Raw genomic sequence first — 25,233 nt, 5'->3', positions numbered from 1 at the left:
GGCCTTCTCCATGCAGCATGAATCCTCACTGCTGGAGCCTCCCTAGGCCACTTTTCATCTGCCTGTGCAGGAGATCCTCTACCTGGCTGAACTTGAACTGTGCTGCTCACAGGAAGAGGTGTTTCTCTGATCCCCTTCCTTCTGTAGCAGGGCAGATGCACAGGGACCAGTGCAGCTTGCGTATTTATCCCTGCAGGCATCCTGCAGCTGTCCTGGTTTGATCCTGCAGTGCTGCAGGGGCAGGCAGTATTAGGAGGACTAAGGAGGGTTTGGCCTGTGACACCATGAGCAGATTTGGAGAGCTGGACACCAGCTACAGAGTTGTGTCAGTGTGTGTGTGTGTGCTGATTCTGGGTAGGAAGCAGGATAAAGAGGCAGAACCCTCCTCAAAGCTCCAGGCCTCTCCCTCATGACTTATTTCTGGATGTTGTATTTACCACCCTGAGCTGGTTACCGTGCTGGTATGAACCAGAGTCCAGCCAGAGCAGTCTCAGATGATCTGACCTGCAGCAAAGCCAAAGCTCCCCACTGGGGCCTTGATGGACCTGCTGAGGCTCCCCAAAGGTGGCTCAGCCCTTGGCTCTGCCACACTCCTGTGCACCCTGGGATTTTTCCAAGGGCAAAAGGAGGCCCAGGTACAGCCTGGGGGCCATGGATCTCTCCATGCCACTGAATGGTGTCTCCTGTTTCCATGCTTGCTCATTCTGCCCCTGCAGCCTGGGCAAGGACCGTGGTTAATGTGAGCTCCCAGGGAATGGCTCGGCCAGGGTCACAGCAAGGCAGAGGTGCAGAGATTCACCTGCTCCTGAGGGATGCTGCTAGAGCAAGTCTCTGGAGCTGGGGTTAAAAGTGGTGGGATAAGGAAGCATATCCTAATGCAGCAATGTTTAAGGACAGGAACTTACTTTCTTCAAGTTGTTTCCACCCTACAGACCTCTACAAGGTCAATGGCTTTCAGATTTTCCTGCTTGATGCCCAACATCACTTTTCTAACCCAACTTACCTTTTGTCCTGTGCTTTCCTTCTGGCAGCAGCTGAAGACATCTCCAATGTTTCAACAACTGAGTATGAACCATCATGTCTTAGTAAGTCTTCATAAATAATTACTACCTGTTAAAGTTGGGTGATGAGTGTGCACAGTGACTGAGAGGCTGTCCTGGAAAGGGATTTATCTCTTCTCAAATCTTCCATTGTGGGTCAACCTCTAGGATGCATTTCTAGACACCTCCACTGTCATGGTGTGATATCTTAGGTACATTGAGACAGATTAATTGATAGCCAATTTGTGTCCTAAATTTCCCTGCAGACATTATATGGGTTCCCAAGAAGGCCCCTTTCCCTTGCCCTACCTGGCCACAGAGAGCAGGGACAGGCCTTCCCAGGCATTTTTTCCCTGGGGAAGGCTGTGAGAAAGCTCAGAGAAAGAATTAAAACAATTCTTATCTCCACTGTTGCTAGGCAAATGTGGAATATGTTATGGAGATTTGTTTACCAAAGGGTGGTGGTGGTGTTTTAGTTGCTTGACCAGTGAGGTCAAAGCTGTATCAGACAGGCTAGAAGGGGTTATGGGTTTCTTAAGACTATAGTATTAATAGAGTATAGAGGAATAAAGCAATGGTTCAGCCTTCTGCATCATGGGGTCAGTGCTAATTACACCCAGGTATCGACAGCCAGCCCCAGCACTACTCCAGAGTCGTCCACCAGCTTAAGAGCCAGGCTTAGAGGAAAGGTGCCAAGGCAGAGCGATAGGGCAGAAGCCATCTGCCCTCTCTAGTGAAGGAAGCCTCTCGTGTACATGGCCTCCTGTGAGCTCACTTCACCTCTCCTCCCCCAGATGTGAACTTCTGCACGCAGGCAGCCACGTGCTGCCCCTCGGGCATGGATGGCTACGGGTGGATCGCAGCGGCCGTCGGCTGGAGCCTCTGGTTCCTCACCCTCATCCTGCTCTGCATGGACAAGATCATGAAGCTCAGGCCTGATGAACCCAAATACTTGGTGGCCTGAAGCAGAGCAAGCCAGCAAGTGGCAGCACTGGGCAGAGTGACAGAGCATTTCAAACATTTACTAAGAAACAAAAGGGAAAGGGAAAACACCTCCATCCAAAAAAGGCCAGATCCAGGCAGGGCAGCTGCTGAGGCTTCATCCTCTCTGGCAGGCTGGAGCTGCCAGCCAAGGTGTGGAGCAGGCAAGTCCCTGTAAGCCACCACGTACCTGCCACAGTACAAAACCCCCACTTGTCCCGGAGCCCTCTCGTGCTTGCTGTGAGCACAGCAGCAAGAGGAGAGGCTGAGGGAGCAGTGACCAGCCTATAGCACATTGCCTTTGGGTTTGACACAGAAAGTGGGCAAATAAAGCTATTTCCTGGAGCAGTAACATTACCAGAGCCATTACTAAGCTATAGGCCAGGTTACATCAGTAATGGGAAGTAATTAATTGACTTTACCGAGTCCTTTTCACTCACTAACCTGTGATATTTAAAAGTCTATTAACTGATACATGGGAAGACTTATGGAAACTTAGGGATTGTTTGGGCTGGTTTGAAAATAAAACTAATTTTTCCAGAGCCATTTAGATGGGAACTTGTGTTGCAGGAATTGAATGTTGGTTGTATTTATTCAGCTTTCACCCGCCTGAACTGTGGAAAGCAGGTTTAAACCTGCACATCCAATTCATGCACAAAACTGTTCCTATTTATCCAAGATGATAATAAACACTTTTATTGATTGAAAGACTCTCACTGAATGGTTTATATGGATAAAGCTTAGAAATTGTTAAAAACAGGAATCTCAGAAGATGTATTCATGCAGGAGGGTTTGCCTCACTGCAGTCAAACTCTGATTTGGTGCAGTTGCACCACTTTTATTTCTATCTCAATAAATCAGCATTAAACCTACCTATACCTACACAAAGTTAGCAAACCTGCTAGAAATCAACTGAAATTAAACATAAAAAAATTACTTTTAAATCTAAAAAACACCACTGGAGATCTTTATCTGCTAGAAATAATGATACTCTCCCATCAGCTCATCAGTATGTATTTTCATGAGTGAGAAATGACAGAAATCAGTTTAAGACTCCTCCTACTGATTCTGGCACAATTAACACTTCAATCAGGGCAATTTGGTCACTTCAAAGTGATGGGCAGCTGTCCCTTATCAACTAGCCCCCATCAAGAGGAACAGGGGCAAATTAGACACTGAGGAAAAGAAAATACATCCTTCCCTATCACTATTATCACTTCAGACAAAAATTCTTTCAGAGTGAAACGCTGAACAGAGATGCTCATGTCAGGAAAGTAAGTTTTGAAGGGGAAGGCCTCAATTCTCAACATTTCAATATACAGCAATTAAAACAAAAATAATTTTCACACAACAAATCTCAGTGTTGGAGACACTCAACTTCTTTCCACAAAACCCCAAGCAACCAAGCAAAACAACAAACCCCTCTCATTTATGTACAAACTTACAGAAACAAAGAGCTCTCAGTCAACACCAAAATGTAGACACTGAGTTGACAGTTAAACCATTGCAATCACTCATGTACTACAAGTCTTCTACCTACATACATAATTTTTTCCTGTCATATTAGTTTTAATAACAGAAAACAATGTGAAAGATACTGTGAAAAAATCTCCACCTACTGCCTTCATGTCTACCTTCTGCAGACCCCTCCTTACAGGCGTTTTTCTCTGAGTTGGGAACACAGAAGTGCCTGCTGGATATGGCACTGCTCTTCATCTTTGAGGGGATATGTTTCATATTTCAAAGACATGTTTTGCATGTCTTTGAGTTTTCAGCACGTGATGCAAGCTCTAGACGTCCTACGAGAGCAACAGCCACAAAGAGCTGCACAACAACTGGGCAACTGTGGGGCTCCCTAAAGTCTGCCTGTAGAAGCACAGCTTGTTCATTCTTCACACTCTCCAAAATAGTGCAGATACCTTCAAGGGTTGTAGTGGTCTTAAACTTCAGGTTTTGCTTCTTAGAATTTCCTTTGAGGATTCCCAGCTCAACCAAATGGTGGGGGGGAGGAAGGAAAAAAACCCATATTTTGTCATAATGTAGTGCCCTCAAGGATTTTGTGTGCCTGTGTTCAGAGGTGAAACCCAAGTCTCCACAAAATCAGGAGTAAAAATGTAGTACACCTCACAGAAAATTTCTGCTGTGAAATGTGTACTTTTTCTGGACCAGTGACCTGTAAAGCTCTGATCTGATGTGACAGGGCTGTTTCTTCCTGCATCACCTACTCTGACATCTGACATTGTCAGGTTTGATCTGCAGCTGCTTCTCTTCAAGTCATTTGATGGAGCCACTTAGACTCAGTGCTGTAATGAATCTCATGAAGGCCCTGCTGTTCCCAGGTGTGTCTGGGATCCCTAAACAAGGTGGCAGCGTTCCACAGGCTCCATCTTATCTGTTTCTACACAATACAGGGCAAACCCCCAAAGCACTATTTTAAAGGGACTCTCTGAGGTACACACTATGTGCTGTACTGATCCTAAGGGCAATCACAAGTACAGTGCAAAACAACTCACTTTGCAAAAGGAGGAGAAAAGCCCTAATGGTGTTGTCAGTGCTTGTCCAGTTACAGAAAGCACTGAACTAAAAATTTGCATCTGAAAGACTTGAGAAATTGATATAAAGACAGAAATTAGTAGGCAGAAATGGATTATACATACCTGATTTTTAAAATGTAAAGATGATCTGTAGTCTGCTGTTACATTTCCTGGAATAATTTTATCCAGGGAACACACAGGAGCAGTGGTTGTGGGTTATAACCCTCATTTAAGAGCAACTGAGTCACAGTTGAAGGTTGTGGTCTGGTTTTGATGCACAAATTAAACATACAAAAGCACAAATTAAATATACATGACTGTATAGTACAATGCCTTATAAAAGTGGTCCATGAGCAGAGCTGCAGACTGATGTTCACATTTATTGTCTATTATTTCATGCTCTTATTATCACTCACAATTTAATACCTCTAATTGTAGATCCCAACCAGTGCAATGATGTCCAACCCCTGCTGACTTCAAGGGAGCTACACAAACATCCAGCACATGCTTTGTTTTGTTCTTTGGGTTTTTTTCACTTTAATTCAGGAATTTACTGTCATTTTTATTCCCACAGGGAGTCTTGGAGGCAAAGCATAACCACTGATTTATCAGCATGCATAAATCCTTTTTGTTTTAAACATTGTGCCCCCTCAGACTGCTACACACAACCTCATGGCACTAAGCTGGTATAGGCACTTGCACATCTCCAAACACATACAAAGTAAGGTGATAGCTCCAGATGATGATGATGATGGAAATGTTAATGCTCCAGTCATTCATAGTTATTGTCTGTCCAGGACCAAAAAGTTCCTCACTGGAATGAGATGGAGAAAAAAAAAATCTTTTCCAGCTCTTACAAAGAAAACCAAGAAAATTGTTAAAACCTGGATGGCTGGGGGAACAAAAACAAGTGTGACTAAAATTCAGAAATTTGAACCACAGCACTGCTGAGCACATCAGCAGAGTTCTTCCTATTTTCTGCACCGAGTTTCTGACTCTCAGGCATGATGATAAGCAGTGCCTGAAAAGTGAAGGGAGATGCAGATGGCACCTGGGAAAGCTGCTGGTCTGCAAGTCTTTCAGACAGACAAACAGAGCACTGGGGACATGTAACAGAACAGCACTTTCAATAACAAAGGAGAAAAGCAGCAGCACAGCATTGCAGGTAACTGCTTTAATTTGACTGGAGATAATATCAATCACATCCAACTAGTGATTTTTAAACAATTCTGAATTTGAGCCTAAATGGATTGGTACTTGATGCATGACTCTTCATCCTTTCAGATACCACTGCTTTGGTAATGAGTCACATTACTCACTGCCTTGATCCTTGGGGTTTTAGAGAATGAGATACATATTAAGCAATTGCACTTTACAATGATTACACTTTGCCAAATCACCAGAGGAATGAAAACTGGCAAGCATCCGGGCTCCCTACTCACATGAAACACACAGACAAGACAGAGGTTAAATTCATAAGAAAAGGTGCTCTGTGCTGGGACTCTGTAGGAATTTTGATAAAGTCATTACAAAATCTAGGATTTCAAAAACTTACTGTCATTAGTTACTGCCAAGGAATGGAATACAGGCATTCTTGGGGAGCAACCAACCTCTCTTATCCTTACACTCCAGGTTCTGCTTATTTTGTGGCATCTGTGGCACCAGTATCTGCTGTGGAATCCAAAGCTCACTGCAGGTTTCTATCCTAGAATCAAACATGTTCAATGAGCTAATCTCCAACTCCTAGTTTGCAATAACCATCCAGAACATAAACAATGCAGGATTGTCTGCCAAGTCTGCAAACTGCTTGGAAAAACCCAGCTCTAAGAGACTTGTGACTTTTCCTGTCCAGTTTGACAATATGACCTTGACAGCGTGACTTCTGGAGCAAAAATTAGAGTACTTCTTCAGGTTTTCCACAGCTTTGTCTAAATGGGAGAAGGGAGACACCTGCAAAGCTCCACCTCTACTAGACTGTTCCCCCTTCATGGCATTTCAACACACTGTGTACATAAGTCAGATCAGTTCAAAAATATGCAAGTTTTAATGTGGCAACCCTCTGGGCTCAAATACATGAAGAAAGCTCCATGCTTTGACTGAGCAATACTAACATCCTATACAGACATGACAACATTAGCTAAGAGAGGTCAGCTCCACCTTGAGAAGATAAATAATGCCCACTGGCACTAGTGCTGAGTGCTCTTTCAGTTGCACTTTCCCTGGCAGAGCTGGATTATTGTAAGCAATGTTGTGTCAGTGATGCTGTCTGCTGGAAGTGACAAAAATCTTCTTGTAATTTCACTGCAGTTCTACTCTGCAAAAACAAGAGCATCGTTTCCAGCACCCCAGCAAATTTTCTTCCACACAGCAGTGAAGTGCAGGAGGATGCAGCAGTAATGCGAGTACATGGCTGTGCATTACAGATCTTACAGACAGGAGATTCCTGTGCCACCATCAACCCCAAAGACAGAAATAATTGTCAGGATCAAAATCATCCATGGAAATGCTTGACTGGGAGTGTTCCATGCAAAACACAAAGCAACTTTCCTGAAACCCTTTTATCCAGGACTGCATGGACACAAATCCAGCAATCAGTCCAGAAGTTTGTGGATGCTCAGATCACCTGTACTGCACTGAACTATTTCATATTTGGTGACTATGCTGAATTACTACTGACAGTGGCAAATCCACAACCCTTTCTCCTATTTCCTTAAGTCCTTAAAAGCTTTCTTTTTAGGAATAAGGAACTTATTTCCTTAAGTTCCTTAAAAGCTTTCTGCTTTTTCATCATTACATTATTTTTAATTTTTTTCTTTAGTCAAGTTTCTTTCAGATCTGTGTTTTAGGACCAAAAGAGAGCTGTGCATTGCCCAATATAACACAGCATTAATTCTCCTTCAATACCAAAAAATTGCTCCTGAAACACAAACAACATGCAGCTACTGCTTTTAAATCATGCACAGCAATAAATCCTTCCAACAGCCTGGATCAGGAAACCAACTTCCAAGAAGCATTGGGATGGAAATATTTGAGAAGTCTTCTGGGGAACACTACAGAGCTCTTAAGAAGTATGTGCATTTGAATATATATGGAAGTGCAAACCAGTAATTTTCATCTTTCAACTCTTTAGTTCTCATTTTATTTCACTTGCTCTACACGTGGCAATAAGAGGATTTCTGCAAGGGAACCCAAAAACCACCATGTCAGGGATCCAAGGAGGTTTTGCATTTGTTTCAAAAGATTCTTCAGAGCATTTGTTCAAATGTGCCAATATTTTATTCCAGTTTGGATGCAACAGCCTAAACACAGACTTCCAGTTATGGAGTAAGAACTACTCAAAACTAAATATGAGTGGCCATTACAAAGGAAAAAATTATTTTATGTGTAAAAGGTACCAAGAAAAAGTAACACAAAATCAAGACAAAACATTCCATCTCTACAAACTACGAAGTGCAAAGAAATGCCTATTTTCCTAATACTAATGTAATTTCTTAATCTATTAGTCATCAGTGGGATTCATGGAACTGCAGCTCCACTCCAGAAAAGTCTCTTTGAAAAGGCAGTGCAACCCCACAGGATTGTTGCTTCTCAAGTTTCTTACACTGTGTGAGCAAACTCACCCTGGAACTTGTACAGCAAAGCTAGAACATCTTGCCAAGAGCATCCCAAACTGCACTAAAGAAACTGCAGGATGAATTCTTCCAAAGCATTCATGTGGCTACATGGTTTTCAGTGGAAGTCATGCAGGTGCAGCCAGGGGCAGCATGCAGAGCAAAGTTTGGATCTGACCTGCCAATCCTATGCCACAGGCTGAGCCATGTCTACTGGTGACAGCAGAACACATCCCCATCCTGTCTGCTCCATTTCTAAATAAAATCTAACAGACAGAGAAAAACATACCACAAAAGGGAACTGGATTTTGATTTCCACATTTAAGCGATTCAAAGCTGCTGCTTGTCTCTAGGCACATCTAAACAGTCCTGGAGAAACTCCACAGCCATGGTGAACTGCTTTTGGGAGTCTCACTGAGGAAAGATGTTCCTCAGCCATACAAACCAGCGCTGCAAGTGGTGAAGAGCTGCAAAGAGGGCCTGTCATGGACTCTGCTTGAGTGGGACAAGGGGGAAACCCTAAGATTTCATCTTTCTTTACAGAGCATTGTCACAGGTGGTCCTGGAGACCTCACTGGTGCCCTCTGCCTTCTGACAATCAGATGTCATCCTTTTCCTTTTTAATCAATTTACAGCTTTCTGCCCATATTCAGAACACACCAAACTGGTGCTATTAAAAAAAAATCCATTTATTTCTTTGCATCTGCAAAAATATGGCCCACAATATGCCCCCACCTCAAAGGCACAGATGTTCTTCATCCTGCCACCTCAAAGCTCTGGGCCAAAATAGGGAACTTTCAAGGACTGGCACCTGTTTACAAGGAACTGCTAGTTAAGGCACACAACAGAAAATGCACATTTCTTCCTTGAGCTAAAAACTATGATAGCTGGAGAAATGGGGAATGTAGTGAGGGCAAAATTAGAAAAGTGAGTTCATCTGCCTACTTTCACCCACATCACACAATTGGTGACTTCCCTTGGGCTTGAATATACACCCAGCTTCCTCATGTAATCCACCAAATATGTTTTCAAGCCATGAGTTAAAAACAGCAGCATGAGCTGTTGTGGTTCTTGGGGAGTTATGACTGCTGTACACAGCCTCTTTCTAAGATAATGCCATAACCCTGCTGTTCATGGTGCAGTTTAGAGGCACTGGCTGGGTAGTAACGTGCACTTTTGGGTGATCACTCTGTTACTTACCTGTGTCCATAAATGTGCACCATACTGGGGCAGCCAGCACCACAGCAGCCTCCTGGTGCAGGGTGACACACACAGACCTTGGCTGACACTGACTGCTGCTCCCCAGCCACTGAAAGAAGCCTGATCCAAACCACTGCAAGTACAGCACATTGCCAAGGGTCACTAAAATTCCACTTCCTCCTTCAGAGTGGCCATTTTTAACATTTCCAGCCCATTTTGTTCCTCCTAAAAGCAAGGTTTTCTCCCCTGAGTCAAAAGCCCACAGCCACAGGCAGGACCACGTGTCACATCCTGGTGGAGAATATTTTATAGCACTGAAGCATGCCCCACATTCCACACCGAGTGCATGAAAAATAACTGTAACATTTCACTCAGCTCCAAAAATTTTGGAGCTAAGAAGCAGGCTGGAGGTCAACGCTCTGGCCATGAAAAGGAAACCAAGCATGCTAAATTATGTAGCTCTCAACTCGCCAAGTTCTTCTATGTGCCAAACTAAACAGAGACTAAACACAAATGTCAAGGAAAATTGTGAAGAAAGGGAAGAGCCCAAGGATTCCATGAACCAGATGGTTTAGTCATGGAAATGGATGCAACAGTTGGTAACAGCTTTCTGTGCCTGTACCAACTTTTCATCTGATTGATGTTTACAGAAACCAGGAGATTCATTAGCAGATACTTAAATATCAGATACTTTAAGTTTCAGGGAAAAAATGGTTTGTTTGGTTTCCCCCTCCTGCCTTTTAATAGGGCAATAAAAAAAAACCAAAAAACCAAAAAACAACTGGCAAAAGAACTCAAGCACAAAGGGATGCAGAAACTTGCAGATTTTCTCCCCCCAGAATTTCCAACTGGAAACATTCTGGCACATGCATTCCACTGAATCCTTTTGTAGCACATGAAAAAACAGCTTTTCCTGTAGCTGCAAAAAGAGTGGGTCTCCCTTGTTAAGGCTGTTTGTGGAACTGGTGGCTGGTAACTGATGTTACTTTTCTTCCTATATGAAGATACAGACTAGGCCATACCAATTTTTTGGACACTGGATCAGGTCTCCAGCCAATCTGAGAACATAACTTCCAAACACAGCTTTCTTATATTTTACTATCCTGTTGAAAGTTTTAAAGAGAGTTTTCTTCATCAGAAAGCCTCTTTTATTTACAAATATGTATTTGTCCTGCGTTCTTCATAAGATTAGGGACTGAAAAGAGAAATGATACACATCCATATATAAAAAGATGGAATTTCACAATAGCATCATCACCATCACTAGCAAAAAAAATGAATAAGAAGTGGCTTAAGTACCTCTAAATTTCAAAGCCCTAATTTCACAGAGAACATATTGTTCTTAAATAGCTGGAACCAGCAAAATTAATTTACCTCCTAGAAGACCACATTTTCTTGAAATGAAGTCACAGTAATGTGCTAATATTTTTATAAGCATCGGTCTCTTAGCTCACTACAGAATTAAACTGGAGAAGGATGTGGGGTCCAAAAGAGATGGTTTTAATGGGAACACTTAGCAACAGTCAGTCTTCAGTGCTGTCAAAACGACCAAATGAACACTGCCTGATACACTCTTCATTCTTCAAAACCTGGCATTTTGCAGAAGTATTGGCAACATTCATGTTTACAAAGTTGGCAGAAAACAAATGTTTATTTTTATCCTAGAGTTATCACACAAAAAACTTAAAAAATTCAAATCATAGTGACCTGTTGGTACTGCTGTTACAACTGTGCTGGTGTTCTGATTCCTTTCAAACCTCAACCAGTGCCCATGAGGGCTTTACACATAGGCCAGGCAACTGGAAATTAATTTACACTGCTTCATTACTCTGAGTCCTTCAAAACAGTTTCATACAGCATTTTGATGACCATAGGTAAACAGAAAAATATCAGAGCTTCCTAGAAAAGAGGGAAACATACCACCTTTTTTTCCACATCAGCGAGCAATGGAGGTTTTGGTTTCGGCCGCAAGTAGGATGGACATACTTCATGAACAAGGTGTGGAGGACATGAATAAGGTATGGACTTCTTCCACCACGTCCTCCCAGCTGTTTTCATTTCAATCTTAGTCCTGTTTTTCTTACTGAACCATGCACTGGAGCCAGGAGCAGATGTGGCAGCCAAGGACCACCACATACACCGGTGTTATGGCACCTGTACTTCCCCACTGCCATTTCTACCCCAGTAAATGAGGCAAATGCAGCCCCTGCCTGGCTGCCCAGTGCTCTCTCTGGCAGATCTCTGCTCCTCAGACCCCTGAGCACCGCCATCTGCTCGTGTTTGAAACACTGCAGCACCTAATTCTCCTGCTGTCCATTGCCCTCGGGCAGGGCTCCTGAGCCTCCTCACCAACACTGAGCCTGCCCTCCATCCCTGTGCCAGTTTAGTAGCTTTAGTCCACTCTGAGCTGAAAATGAAAACACTTCAACCAATCGTGACTTAAGCAAAATGTCCGTGTGTATTATGTCAGGTACAGTTATGCAATGGCCAATATTAGTAAATTCGTAGCTAATTTTAAATAAAAACTCTGAAAAAAACAGCGACAAAACAGTTCCATGGCACGTACCATTTTTACCATGGGGATAATGCTTACCCTTTGTCCAAAGGGACAGTGGAAACAAGTATAAATATAGAAACTGTCTCAAAACTGCAAATCTAAGCCTATGTTAATGCTCTAAACTGTCACTGACTTCCACTAAAATTATTCAGATCCAAACATAAGCAATGATTTAGGACATCAATTTATAACATAATGCTGGTGACCCTGTACCAGTCAGGCTGGATTGGTTTCTGTCCACAAAGCAAACTACAGAGTGGCAATAGTTTATCGCTGGTCTTGCAAGAGCATTTAGTATGCAAACATGTTTTTTTAAAGATATACACACACATTTCCCCAAATTCAACTGTGGCTAAGTATTCCCCTTCCAGTTTTCAGTAATTTTTAAACAAATTAGATACCAAGCCCTTTCTGTTTGGATGCTTTGCTTTCTTTTTCCAGCCTGAATGAGCCTACAAATATTTTCTTAATTATACAAGGCCAATGTTTCACTTTGCAAACATTGAAGATGAAGGAACACTTGAAGCTTCAGCACCAGAAGGAAAACAAGGAAGAGTGCAGAGGGTAGCTCCATTCAGAACCACAGAGCTGTAACAATTATTGTTCCAGTTTAACACAAGTAACTCATAAAGACTTTTTTCCTAAGCAGTCCCATTGTTCCTGACAACCAAAGTGATTCCTATGTGAGATTGGACCTTCAAGACCCTTAAGCTGATACAGTTTGCAATCCTGCAGAACAGCAACACAAACCAGTTCCCCATAAGCACTGGAGAGATAAGAATACTTGTAATCTCTTGCAAAATGTCATCTCAGTTCATTAAAAACTTCACCTACTTCCTTAGAAAAAGGAGTCTATCATTCTTGGAGACAGTTCCTGTCTTTTTTTTTTTGTTGTTGTTGCTGGAGTACTGAGTTCTTGACCTACTGTTTTATTTATGTATTAGCCTGAATGAGGGTAAGGAGAGAAGAGGAGCACCGTAATATTAGCAGATTAATTAACATTACTTGTGATGACACTGATGATTTACCCTGTTTGTCCCCCATCTCTCCTTACGATTCTCATTTTGTTGCCTTTTTTGATTTTTCCAGAGTGCTGTCAACAGAGCTGTGGAAGTTCCTTCCTTTGTGAGAACAACATTGCTGATTTCCTCTGAGTCTTTGCTTCCATAGGAAGCAGATACCTGGCAGATTTGCAAGGGAATGCTAAATCAACTATGGAAGTTCTGCACTGTTGTCTGTTTCTGAGAGAGCCGCAGAAGTTCTTCTCGAATTGCTTTGATAAGAGAGGCTGATGAGTGACCTGGCTGGAGGTCCTCAGTGGAACTGGTGGTGTAGCAAAGGCCCTGGCCCTGAAGGCTGTTGTGTGGAAGCTGAGCAGGAGGTGCTGAGGGCTGCCTGGCTGAAGTCCTCTGCATCTGGAATACTGGTGAGGAGGAATATTCTTGGTGTCCATGCATATGCGTCTGGAAAAAGGGAGAAACCATTATTGTGTTTTCTGAATAAATGTGATTATCCCAGAAGAGACAAGAAAGCAAAAAGGCAAAGAACAGGGGGGAAAACAACATGGAGATGCTTATATCTGCTGCAACGGCTCTTCTGTTACATGAATGAGTGATGTCTCTTATGGAGCACAAAACAACAAGTTTACACAAAATTGTTGGACTGCCTCAAGTTCAGCGACCCCCCCCTTTCCAATCTACGGTATTTTTAGGAACTGAAATGGAAGGAGATGGGGAGAAACCCCACAGGACTTGAAATCAACAGAACTGGCTTCTCTTACCATCCACTTCCATCACCTTCCTAAAAGACAGCAGGCAAATCACTTTTTTCCCTGGCTGTCATTTTTCCATACTATTTATAAGCAGAGATACTACTATTTCCACCTTCCCTTTTCCTGCCTGCTTTGCCTGTTCAGACTGTACATGTTTGAGGACCCTGTGACTGACCAGTGCCCAGGAAAACAGTCAACAGAAGAAGCAGCAGAAGAAAACTACTAGGATTTGAAAGATTAGATTTTTACATACTCAATATCTGACAAACACTATCCCAGCTTAGGGACAATCATTGTTTCAGGGCAGGGAGGGGTTAATTCTGCCTTTGTTCAGTAATGTACATTTTCTAACAAAACAAGAGAGACAGAGAACAGAAGCCTGAGTTTATGGCTTGTCCTTCTGCAAGACAATCTGCTTACACTAAAGCAAAGCACGGATTTACAGTACACCGGGCGACTGCAGCGACTCTCAGTACAGACACAAACAAGGCACATTTTGAAAATCCAGACTCCAGCTGACAACCCTGAAGCAAGTGTTTCCTCTTGCCTCGAATTGCTGAAGGCTGGGAGACAGCCTGAAGAAAACAGGAGACAGAGGACTGGAAGGCACAGGTGGGAGCAAAGCAAGGTGATCCCCTTGCAGGGGGAGCATCAGGCTCAGAGCACAGCCACCACAAGTCTGTGAGCACTACCTTGGTCTGGGAACAAGCCTTAAGGAGTAGCAGAGAGAGCAGCCTGATGGGGGAAGAAAGGACAGCAAGGTCAGCTAGAAGAGGATTTGGGAGCGAGGGGGAGGGGAAGGAAGACATTACAAAGCAGAGCTTGGGAAGGATACGGGGGACCTGCAGTGACAGTGGCAGCAGTGAGCAGGGAACACAAAAATGCATGGGAGCAAGTTCCTTAACATCTCTCATAATACAAATGAATAAAATTTAAGCCATTTTGTATAAAGTAGAATTATTTATAGATTCTGAGTCTCTTGTGCAGCTCACGTACACAGTCCTCCTTTATACTGTTAATTCTGGGAGACAGATTAAGAGGAAAAGAGGCTTTAATAGAAGAATGATAGGTAAAGGTTTTCCAAGTAACATCCTGTCTTATTTCTTATACAAGAGAGGTGATTTCAGTATCAGAAAGGAATGAATGGGTCTCCTGATTGTTCAGAATTATTCATTTGGCAGCGAAACCTGAAACTAATTCATACAAGCAGCCTAGAGTTGGCAAACCTGACAAGTACTCTGTGGGTTTATAGGGAAGATATGACATTAAAAAAATATTAAAAGGAAACACTCCTTGACACATGAATCTTAACAGCAACCTAAATTATGTTCAGGTTACCTTCACATTAAAATGCACTATGTGATTCAGCTCCTATCTCACACTGCACTAAATCACCACCATAAGAATGGTTTCTTAAGGGAAGTTAGGTAGTCTGATCACCACAGTGGCTGTTTTTTACACTAAGTTTTTCAAGGTTTTCTTAAATATCTCAGAAAAAGAAAAGGGTGTGTTTCTGTGATTTCACATATAGCATCAGGATTAAATAGACCTGTAAAATTTCAATACCACATTGAAACCTAACCTCTATAACCTACAACAGCAAAATAACAGGAGCAAAAATCTGAAATAATTTTTGCTGTTTTTTAAAAATTTCTTTACTAACAGAAACACACAAAGATATGTTATATAACATTATATATGCAAAAATATATAGTTCTGTATAATAGCTATACATTTTTATCTAAAAACTTCTAGATAATTAACAGCAGTATGAAACAACTGACAAAAATATCTTTATTGAATCTTCCTTCTTAAGGAATGAAGATTTATGAGATGAAAGTGTGAATTTGTTAATCTCTATTTAATACCTGTTGAACTCTGGCCAATTTCAACTGAACTAAATGTATAAATATATACCCAGACATACCTCTGTGTATATGAATGTATGAACAGATACATAAAATTCACAAAACCAGGTAGCTAATTAGACATCATCTGATTTGTTATAAGCTTATTTGTTATCATTGAATCTGCTTCTGAGTGGCAGAAAAGTCAAGTTAGGTTGTGCTCTGCTGGATGTCTTAGCCAGCATGGATCTCACAGGGCTGATTCTCGGGGACTTGAGAGACAATAAGTTTGGTGAGATTTTTTAGAGACCCTAGAGTGGGCAGCTGAGTAGAAAAATAAGAGTGAAAGGGTAGGAATATCTTTGGGGAAACACTGGAAACCGTCAGGAAGGCTTGGGAGAACAGTGGAAAGCTCCAGGGGCCTGTGGATGGGTAGGAGGTGATGCCAGGTGGTGAAGGGAGGTTCAGATATGCAAGACACTGAGCCCGTCTGTAAGAAGCCAGGCTTCATTTGTTCTGCTGCTCAAATGAGCACTTGCTCAGGATTGTATTTTGTGTCAGCTAAGGAAATGTTGTCCTTCTCCTGGGTGCCCTGGGCCTTCTGGATGGAGAATTAAGGTGAATTGATGGTACCCTGCACACTGGCTTTGGGCTGGGAGGTACAAGTGACAGGTCATGTTCCAGCAGAAAATCAGGTATTGAGTTCAGGAAAAATAAAGGGGTGAGGATGCTGTGAGGAAAAGTGCTATTGCAGGAAGACAAATGCAGGTCCCTCTCCAGTTTGTGTGCAAGAAGAATGCTCTAGATTTCAATCTTCCTAAATGCAGAGTTTAATTTTAGAAACTTGCTCAGAATGAGGGAACAGTAAGACAAGGTTTGCATAGGATCAGTTGAATAATGCACCACAAGGAACATGACCATCATTAAGTAAAGCCTCATTGCCAAAACGAGGAAAGACAAATTTAGAGCTCTGTCCTAGTGAAAAATCCAAATGGTGAAGGTAATTATTTAACTACAGAAAGCTACAAGACCATGACTTTTTGTTTGTTTGGTTTGGGGGTTTTTTATTGGTTTTTTTTAATGGGAAGAATCCTTCAAAAAAAAAATTGCTCACAGGAAAAAGAAAGTTCAGGCAATACATGAGCTGTCCTACAACTGCATGACACCAAATTCAAATAAGTTTTAGTTCATTATCTCCTCCTTTTGCCTGTTTTTAAATAGCAAACTGAAAAAAAAAATCACATTGCAGTAACATATGAACTGCAGCAATCAGTGAGCAGAAAGTTCTGTCAAAGTCGAGGAAATCTTTAAACTGAGATGAACCAAAAGAAAAACAGCCTGGATTTCAATGACCTGAACAGGAACACACCCACAGATGTAGAAAAGCCATTTTCAGAAAAAAGAGACAAAGAAAGGTCAATAAATGGTAACCCAGAGATGTCTCTGAAAATAGAACTTGAGACACTAAGATCTCTCATGCAAGTGCTCTTTTAGATGTAAACTGAAACTATGATCTTGCATTCAAATGCCACAGTTTCTAGCACAGAATGCCCATTAAATTAGGGAAACAGATCTTTCAGCTTTGACAGCTGAAGTTTTTGAATAGTATTAAACAGCATACCCAGTTCTCAAAAACTTTATGCTGCTCCTCTTGAGTTTATCTGGAGTAGAGGCAGCTCAATTTCACCAAAATCTAGAGATAAGCCCATCCTGTTGCATTTCCCTTCTGCAAAGCTAAGTCATGATTATGCAATACCGCAAAGCAATATCAAGCAGTGTGAACACACACTGCCCTAAATATGCAAAAGGAGGAGATCCCTCTTTCTTTCCTCAAGGAAGAAGCCAGAAAAAGAGTTTAAACTAAGAAGCAAAATAAGAAGCATAAAGTTGTCACTCTCAAGAGTACTGCAATAAACCTGTTGCAGGTCAGTCTGCTCCAGGATGCAAATGCACCAAAGAGGGACTGGCAGCAGCCAAGGGTCTCTCTCCTGGCAAGGCCATATACTATCTTCAACCTCACACATCTGGTTGAATCAGAAATGTCAACCTCTGGAAGCACAGCTGCCAAGAACATGAAATCACCATGGCTGTGGGCAACAAGGTAAACGAGCATGTGTTCATTTACCACCTCCTGCTGACTTAGGCTGGGAAAGTAACTTGTTTAGAAACACCTCCAATGTTATGTGCAAGTATGTACCTTTTTCTGCTGCCCTGACTCCTGCTGTTAGCGCTGATACAGAAGATAAAAGAACTTGGTGCATACAAAATAGGATGGCAACCTGGGACAATTTAATTCAATGTTTTCTAATGACAATGATCTCAAAATACAGAGGCATATTTCAAAGAAGGAATGGAAAGCAGTATCCACCTCTGCTGGAGCTCAGAAGCAGAACTGGATGAACTGCAATTAATGGGTGAAGGCCTCAAGCGAGGAAAAAAAAAGGTTAGGGTAAAATGAGAGAAAGCATTTGGAGAAGCAAAGGTGAAAGAACAGCAAGCAGAAGTCAGAAGAGCTAACAAGGGTTTGAAGAGCAAAGCAAAGGATGTCAGAGAAGCAACTAAAAGTATTCCGGGGGGAAAAAAAAGTTCCAAACAGTAATGCAAGAAAAAAATACCCAAACAAATCACTACTTTGGAAACTATGCAAATGTGTAAGAGTACTCACTGCATCTCGCCTAGCACATTCATCCTCTCCACGATACTGGGGCCACCCTGGCCCCCCCGGCTGGCCATGCCCTGCTCTGCCTGAGGGGAGCTCCACTGGTTGACCTCCGATCCTGCTAGCAATTCCCACCTGAGTGAGGTGCTGTATCTGAGAACCTTAAAAGCAAATATTGGGTTTTTTTTTCATCTTCACACACAGTCAAGTTTGCAGGGCAGACATACGATAACATAAAACTTTGTTGGAAGCAGGAGACAAGAAGAAAATGGAGGTCTGTTTCTGTGCAGTTAATAAAAATCAGCAGAAAGAAGGCTGTCAGTGTGGAATGAAGACAGAAAAGTTATGTGCATTTTGTGCAGTTCATGTGAGTGTGATGCATTTCATGGCACTGCACTGAAAGAAGAGGCTGAGATACACACATCTCTGACCTGGGCTACTCCTCATTCCAAAAACATGCCAGCCCTTTCCAAACAGTGCTTACTGAAAGCTCTGGCAGTGCTTTCATGCCAATTACTCAGCAGCAAAGAGAGGACATTTGCTCCTGTGGCACACCTTATTTGCATCACACTGGCAAGACCCTAACTCTGCAGGCTGCCTCCTGTTGCGTGGCTCTGAAGAATAAAACACACGGCTATGTAAGAGTGTGCTTCTCTCAGCTTTGCTTTGTGGTTAAAAATTAAACCATGCTGTCCTTAACTAAGAGAAGGCCAGAACACACTGCATCTCCTTCCAGCCTGAAAGCCAACCTCCTCCTTTCTCCTCTTCCTTCCCTTCTCTCCTTCCCACTGCTTTCAAACATATGCAAGGATAGCTGCCACCATTAATTGCAAGAGATGCGTAACAACATGCCAGCTTTCCTTCTTCATTAATTGTCTCCCACAGGGAAATGTCATTTACATTTTTATTCTTAAATTACTATTAATACTTCAGTATTCATTAGAAATGGAACACATTTAAGCCAGAGATACATAAAAGTGTGTGTATGTACAAAAGGGGAAGAAAAGACAAAAACAACAGTGTGATTTACGTGATGGACAGTTTGATCACTTCCCTATTTTCTCTCAAAACTCCCCAATATTTGAGAAGTTTGATATTTACATGTAATTATGCTGAGGGACAGAAACTAAATATATTAAGTACCTCCAAACTTTAAAGCAGAATACATATGAACATTTAGACAATAGTGTGAATTAGAGAATAAAATAGCCATCATTAAGCTTTAATAGTTATGACATTCCTACTATTCTTATTCATTTAACATTTACAGGGAGATGAGAGCAACTATCAAAACTGGGCTTCTGATATAAGTATATGATCATATTTCTAGTCTTTTTCGAGGAAGAAAATATTTACCTGGGAGAAAGTTAACTGTAACATTTACATAGCAATACAACATTTTATTCTTAGAATTGTTTGCTGCTTAGCTGCCATGTGATGTTACCATCATGACAGCATTGGTGACTGCTATCAAAATTACCTCAACCAGATCAGGGAAGGTGACTTCATGGGGAACAGCAGAAATAGATAATTCAATCTAAAACTAAGAGATACTGCTTTAATGCACACAATTCTACAAAGAGAAATAAGAAACACAGACATAAAGAAGTATTAAAAAATTTTGCTATTTAGCATGCTGATTTGGGATGCAAAAATTAGTTCAAAATGGAAAGTTAGCATACATTGTAATCTCTAACACAAGTAATTTTCCATTCTTAGAAATGGGGTTTTGTGAAAATACACTTTGTGATAACCAGTGCTTGTAAGATACTAAAAGAGAGGAAATGCAAGGTCCTACAAAAAGTAAAGTTAACCTCACTTTGTGATCATCCTTTTTTTGGCATTGAGGACAAGGACCACATATCACATGTAGCAGCTGAAGGAGAATGACATCTTAGTGGTGACCTTGGCATAGGAGCAGATAGAGGAAAGGCTCAGTTATTTTCCTGCATATTTAACTTCAGTGAAGTGTACCTGCAGTGCTTCCAACGGGCCGTGGCCGTGCCACTGACGGCATTTCCTCTGAGTACATCCCCCTGGAGGAGTACTGAACCTCAGGGGGTGGCTGCTCTCCATGCATCAACTCTGCAGGCTGAAGGAAACCTGGCCCAAAGTTCTGCCTGTGGAAAAGGAGGCAAGGTTAAAAGAAGTGAAATCCCTAATTAGCAACAATAACGTAGTTGTGCCTTGCACAGTAGCTCTTTATGCCTTTTATTGTAATTGTAACCTTCAGCGTTGAGGAAAATATTTACATCTGAAGAAGATGTTTTAACAAAATTTTACACAAGTAAAATTTTTCACATGTGGCAGTCTCCTCAATGCAGAGAAAAAAGCTGACAGATCTTGAGATCTTGTTTTCCCCTTGGGAGAAAAAAGTATCATCAATGAAAAAAAAATAGAAAAGTAAGACTTTAGTAGTGATGTAGCTGCTTACCTCAGCAACAAAGCAGACTCTACTCAAAGAGTTTCTAGACACACACTTTTGGTCTAAACCAAAACATAAGCTGTATTACATGTGTATTTTGTGAACTACTGTGACTTCATTAAGTATTCGGATTATTTTTCAGGAATTTTTCAAAACTGTGTTAAGATTTGTGAAACTACTCAACGCACTAGCACATATGAAGAAATGCAATATGTATTGAAATTAATATTTCCTATCAATCAGGGTGGTGCTGGTAGTCACTGTTACATATTTGCTAAAAAAAGTTAACAACAGAAGCTGTAATCCATCCAACTTCACTATTTGTGTAAATGAAGCAAAGTCAGACAAGCAGCCAGGCTCAGGCACATGGAACTTCACAAAGTGAGGGCTAGGGATGAGTTTTCCATGCCTTTTACCCCCCAATGGCATCTTAGCCCTCCTAGGCTACGGTCTGCAGTGTATCCTATTCCTGAAGATCTCAATTTTACACCCTTTGTTCTACTGCAAAATCCTGTGACTGCATCTAGTTTAGACTATTCTTGATTTGTGCTTTATTTGGAAAACTATGTACCTTCATATGACAGCCAGATAGCAAAGAAAGCTGACATAAAAACTTGCCTAATAAAGCACAAACAGATAATTGTAAATAAAAGTACCAGCTATTTGGCATATAGCGTTACAAGATGGAGGACGTTAAAGGGCTTCAAGCTGTAACAATCCCTCTGTGGAAGTCTTAGAATTTTCCCAGTTCCTTCATGTAAAATCCCCACCTGTCCACTCAGCAGATCCAGAGGAAACTATTTCCAACCACAGAAACTAGTTAAAATAAATGCTTCAATGGGTAGGTAATGTTTAACAACATCACTTCTGTTATGTTAATCACTGTAATCATAAAGGATGTGATCATCTGGGCCTTTATGCTTGCAGTGTTGAGCTGGAATTTTGAAGCTGATGAATTACTGCAATTTTTTGATGTTGTCTAAAGAAAATATTTTCTCAACATTACTGCAAATGTATTCTTTTTGTGCCCATTTTTCAGAGGACAGGAAGTAAATTCTTTATTGATGATGTGTTTGCACTTGAATAGTTCACATTTAAAAAGGCTTCACCTTCTCAATCTTCTTTATAATAGATACCTATAGTTTCTCTATAAAGTCAAAGATCAACATAAGAGCATAAAACCAGAAAACAGCTCTGCATCTGTATGATACAGGTTTTGTAGTGCTCCTTCCTATTTCCAGACTGAAACTCAGCTTTCAATTTTTGCACATCCAAAAAAACCCCAAAATTATCTCCAGTCATTTGAGTAAGGAGATACTGCTCCAAGAACCAATTTTACACCACTAATCCACTCTAGCTCAGTACATCTATCTCTGTTGCACGATTCAATACCCATTTCCTGGCAAAAGCTGTTCATTGTGCCTTTATGACTGCCTAGCTGTTATGTGACCTAGGTCTTTTACATCTAATTTTTTTCCCCAGGTTGGTTCCACCCCATTAAAGATGCTGATGGTGTTATTACAGGGAAGAGAACAGTATGCTCACCCAACTAGTATTCCATGCATTGGATATTTAACCCAATGGACTATGACATTGATACATGCCACCGAATCACACTGACCTCAGGTTATTTTTCCTTCCTCTAGCTGGTGCATTGCTTCTACCAAATTGTTTATCATTATCTTCAGATGTTGAGAATAACTCCTACCGCACAACCATGACAACTTGTTTTCTAGCGACCAAGCTTTAGGAAGCTTTCTATTTTAATGAAAACTTAGAGGAATTCTTTCTGTTCAGATCAATGACTTTGCAGATTGTTAACTTACTCTGCTGACACTGGCAAAGCCAGCATTTGGACTTTCGCGATTTACATAAATTCAGGCTGCCCATGCCAAAGAATGATAAACTTTTGAACAAAAAATACATTGTGAAGACACTATCTTGCTCAGGTGTATTAACATGGACTACAGCACTTTCATGATTAATTTATTATATTTTCCCTGAATATGTACATGCTGTGTGCCATTTCATGTATGCTCCACTCACACTGAAACTGTCACCTCCAGCCAAGAACTATGCAAGATGCTTAGAAACTCCTCCTTTTCTACTTGGTCTTCCCAAAATCAGATTGCAGAACAATAAATAAAGGAAAGCTCTTCACAGGTATTTTATCATGAAATTTCCAAGGCAGTGAAGACTTCAGGGGAAGTCTGATGAATGACATGAATAGCTGTGGGATTTCATCTCACATGGGGAACTCTAAGAAGGTAATGAGAGAGCAGCACAAGGCCACCATTTGACCAGCCTGGCTGCAGCAGCTTGGAGAGGGTGAGGCAAGTCTCACCCCAGTGAGTACCATGACTCAAGAGTCCAACTTCACATGTGGTTAAAACACACAAACCAAATGTGAAATTAACAACCACCTGGACAAATGTTTTCCCCCCTTTACACAATTCTCTCATGGCAAGGGCAGGAGAAGATGGAAAATTTGTTCTTCCCCTGATTTTATAATAATAGGGCTGCAAGGCAGACTTTCTCTGTGAGGGTCACTGTGCTCTGTCATTTATTCTCAACTTGGTTAAAAATAGAATGAATCTGTTAGTCATATGAAAGCTGTTGTGAGTGAGTGTTGCCCTGAGGATACAGAAACAAGATGAAAGCACGAGTACTGGGAGAATTACATGCATCTGAGTAACTGTTTCAGGCTGTCCAAAAGTTCATACTCAGTGGTTTACTGAATATTGGAAGGATTTTGCTATAGCTGAGGGGCTAGAAACACATTTCTTTTAAACAGAGGCTTGGATTCCATACAGCATGCATATGTCATTTATGCTCCATAAATAAATAACAAAGACTGGATCTGGACTCCTGTTACTTCTCATTTATGCAGTACTTTGCATAATAATATACCAGTGCCAGTAAGATATCTGAAGTAATTGCAAGGAAAATAATAAATGATAATTTGATCAGTAAAAAGCTACCTCGGTAGGAGACCTGGTGCTGCTGGCGGAGTCATTCCAAATTCCATATATCTCTGTCAGAAGAATGAAAAAAACCACCAAATTAAAATCAAAATTCATACCTTGGGAACTCCACAGTCAGCCTTTTAAATGATGAATGGCAGAGATCACTAAGCCTGTATGTAGGACTTGATGGCAGCCATAAGAATTTAAGTTTTACAAACAAAGGAGCACAAGAAGATCTGGGAATCACTGCTACAGCAGCTACAGTCTCTTCTGTGCGAGCAGAGTCTTAATTTAAAAACCTTTCAGAAATACTTTTTCTCACTTGCAGAAGACCAAGACCTGCTCCAATATCTACTTAGCAAAAAACCAAGCTTGGCATTTGGAAATCTCTTTTGACCTCAAAAAGCATCAGACTGCAGCAGAGAGACCACAGGGCTCAGATTCATCAGAACTTATGATGACCTACAGGATTATCCATGCGTTTCAGTGCTCCATCAAAACAAAAACATCATACACAGAAACACTGCTTCCCTACCCCTCACTTCATGAAAGCTTTTGGATATCTTGCCGAAAAATATGACCTATGCCAAATACATTCTTTTTTTCATTGTCAAAATAGCAGCTACCACACAAACTAAAAAAAAAAAAAAAAAAGTTTGACTCTCAGACACAGCAAAACTGAGTTGTGAAAGATCCTAACTGAGAAGAACTGAAATGATCAAATTATCCTGAAGGAAATGAGATGGGAAAAGGGAAAAGAAACCAAACAGCTCAGAAAGCAAGTTCACCATCTTGTGACAGTCATTTCTGAATTCTCCTTGTTCCAGGAATGTTCTAGTTTGTGCTAAGCCCTGACAGCAAGGGCACAACAGCAGCGGCCGTGGCTCAAGTGGTGCCAACTCCCTGCCCAGAGATGCCTTTAGAACTGCATCCCAAATAAACATTTGGGATATTTACCGCCCAGTGTTGCGGTGTGATGTCATGGTTTGCCGCAAATACCCCGGGTTTCTCCCTGTAGATTTCTTCCCTAGGTGTGTCAGCCACCTCTCCTTTCCCCCACCCTGACCCCTGCTGAGTGCTGTTGGTCAATTCTGGCATTCCAGAAGGGCGTCAAGTGATTGGCAGAATTCAAAAGACGCCTTTCGCCCCTGGAGGACATAGGGCCATCCAGGTGTCATTTGTCCCTTGAGTCATCCCCCCTGTACCTGGTTGGTAGCCCCCTGTGCCCCTTCCCTCCCCCTCTCCCTGGGGTTAAAAGGAACAGCAAACACGTGGTCCGGAGAGTTCTGTTGGAGCTGTTGCTGCATTCAGAGGCCTGTAGGCCAGGAATAAAGCTCTGGATCAAAATCCTCCAGCTGAACCAACTCCTTTCCTTCACCTCGCCTTAAAGCTTCTCTGCCAGAAGTAAACCTGAGCTCCTGCATGCCTGGTCTTGGCCCAAGCGCCCAGCTGCAACATCCAGCTAGCCAAAGGTGCATCTGAGGTGAAACCACCACAGCTGCCGCCTCTGGTCAAGCAGCAAGGGCCAGATTGGTATTATAATACCACTAGTATTGGATTATTCCAACAGCCCAGCCAGCCCCGAGGCAGTCCCTCCCTCCCTGCCCCAGCTGCTCACCGGCTGTCCCGCCGCAGCCCCCGG

At 41.8% G+C, this 25,233-nt stretch overlaps 2 protein-coding genes across 2 annotated transcripts in view; one reads left to right on the top strand and one right to left on the bottom strand.

The window, feature by feature from the left end:
- TMEM213 (transmembrane protein 213) overlaps positions 1 to 2,004 on the top strand; it is a 3,277-nt gene extending 1,273 nt beyond the window's left edge. Inside the window, exons 2-3 of the mRNA XM_005421096.1 lie at positions 1,032 to 1,085; positions 1,835 to 2,004. Of these exons, the coding sequence (XP_005421153.1) occupies positions 1,032 to 1,085; positions 1,835 to 2,004 (224 nt within the window). The remainder of the gene's footprint in view (positions 1 to 1,031; positions 1,086 to 1,834) is intronic.
- An 8,492-nt stretch (positions 2,005 to 10,496) lies between these two features.
- The window catches only part of KIAA1549 (KIAA1549 ortholog), a 74,003-nt gene continuing 59,266 nt past the window's right edge, over positions 10,497 to 25,233 (bottom strand). Inside the window, exons 17-21 of the mRNA XM_031057017.1 lie at positions 25,210 to 25,227; positions 23,607 to 23,659; positions 20,175 to 20,320; positions 18,207 to 18,361; positions 10,497 to 13,386 (exon numbers count right to left, since the gene is read on the bottom strand). Coding sequence (XP_030912877.1) covers positions 13,132 to 13,386; positions 18,207 to 18,361; positions 20,175 to 20,320; positions 23,607 to 23,659; positions 25,210 to 25,227 — 627 coding nt within the window. The 3' untranslated portion in view covers positions 10,497 to 13,131. The remainder of the gene's footprint in view (positions 13,387 to 18,206; positions 18,362 to 20,174; positions 20,321 to 23,606; positions 23,660 to 25,209; positions 25,228 to 25,233) is intronic.

The sequence above is a fragment of the Geospiza fortis genome, unplaced genomic scaffold (assembly GCF_000277835.1).
Source record: "Geospiza fortis unplaced genomic scaffold, GeoFor_1.0 scaffold10, whole genome shotgun sequence".
Taxonomy (NCBI): domain Eukaryota; kingdom Metazoa; phylum Chordata; class Aves; order Passeriformes; family Thraupidae; genus Geospiza; species Geospiza fortis.
The sequence above is the reverse complement of the archived record's forward strand: the minus strand, read 5'-3'. Positions and strand labels throughout refer to the sequence as shown.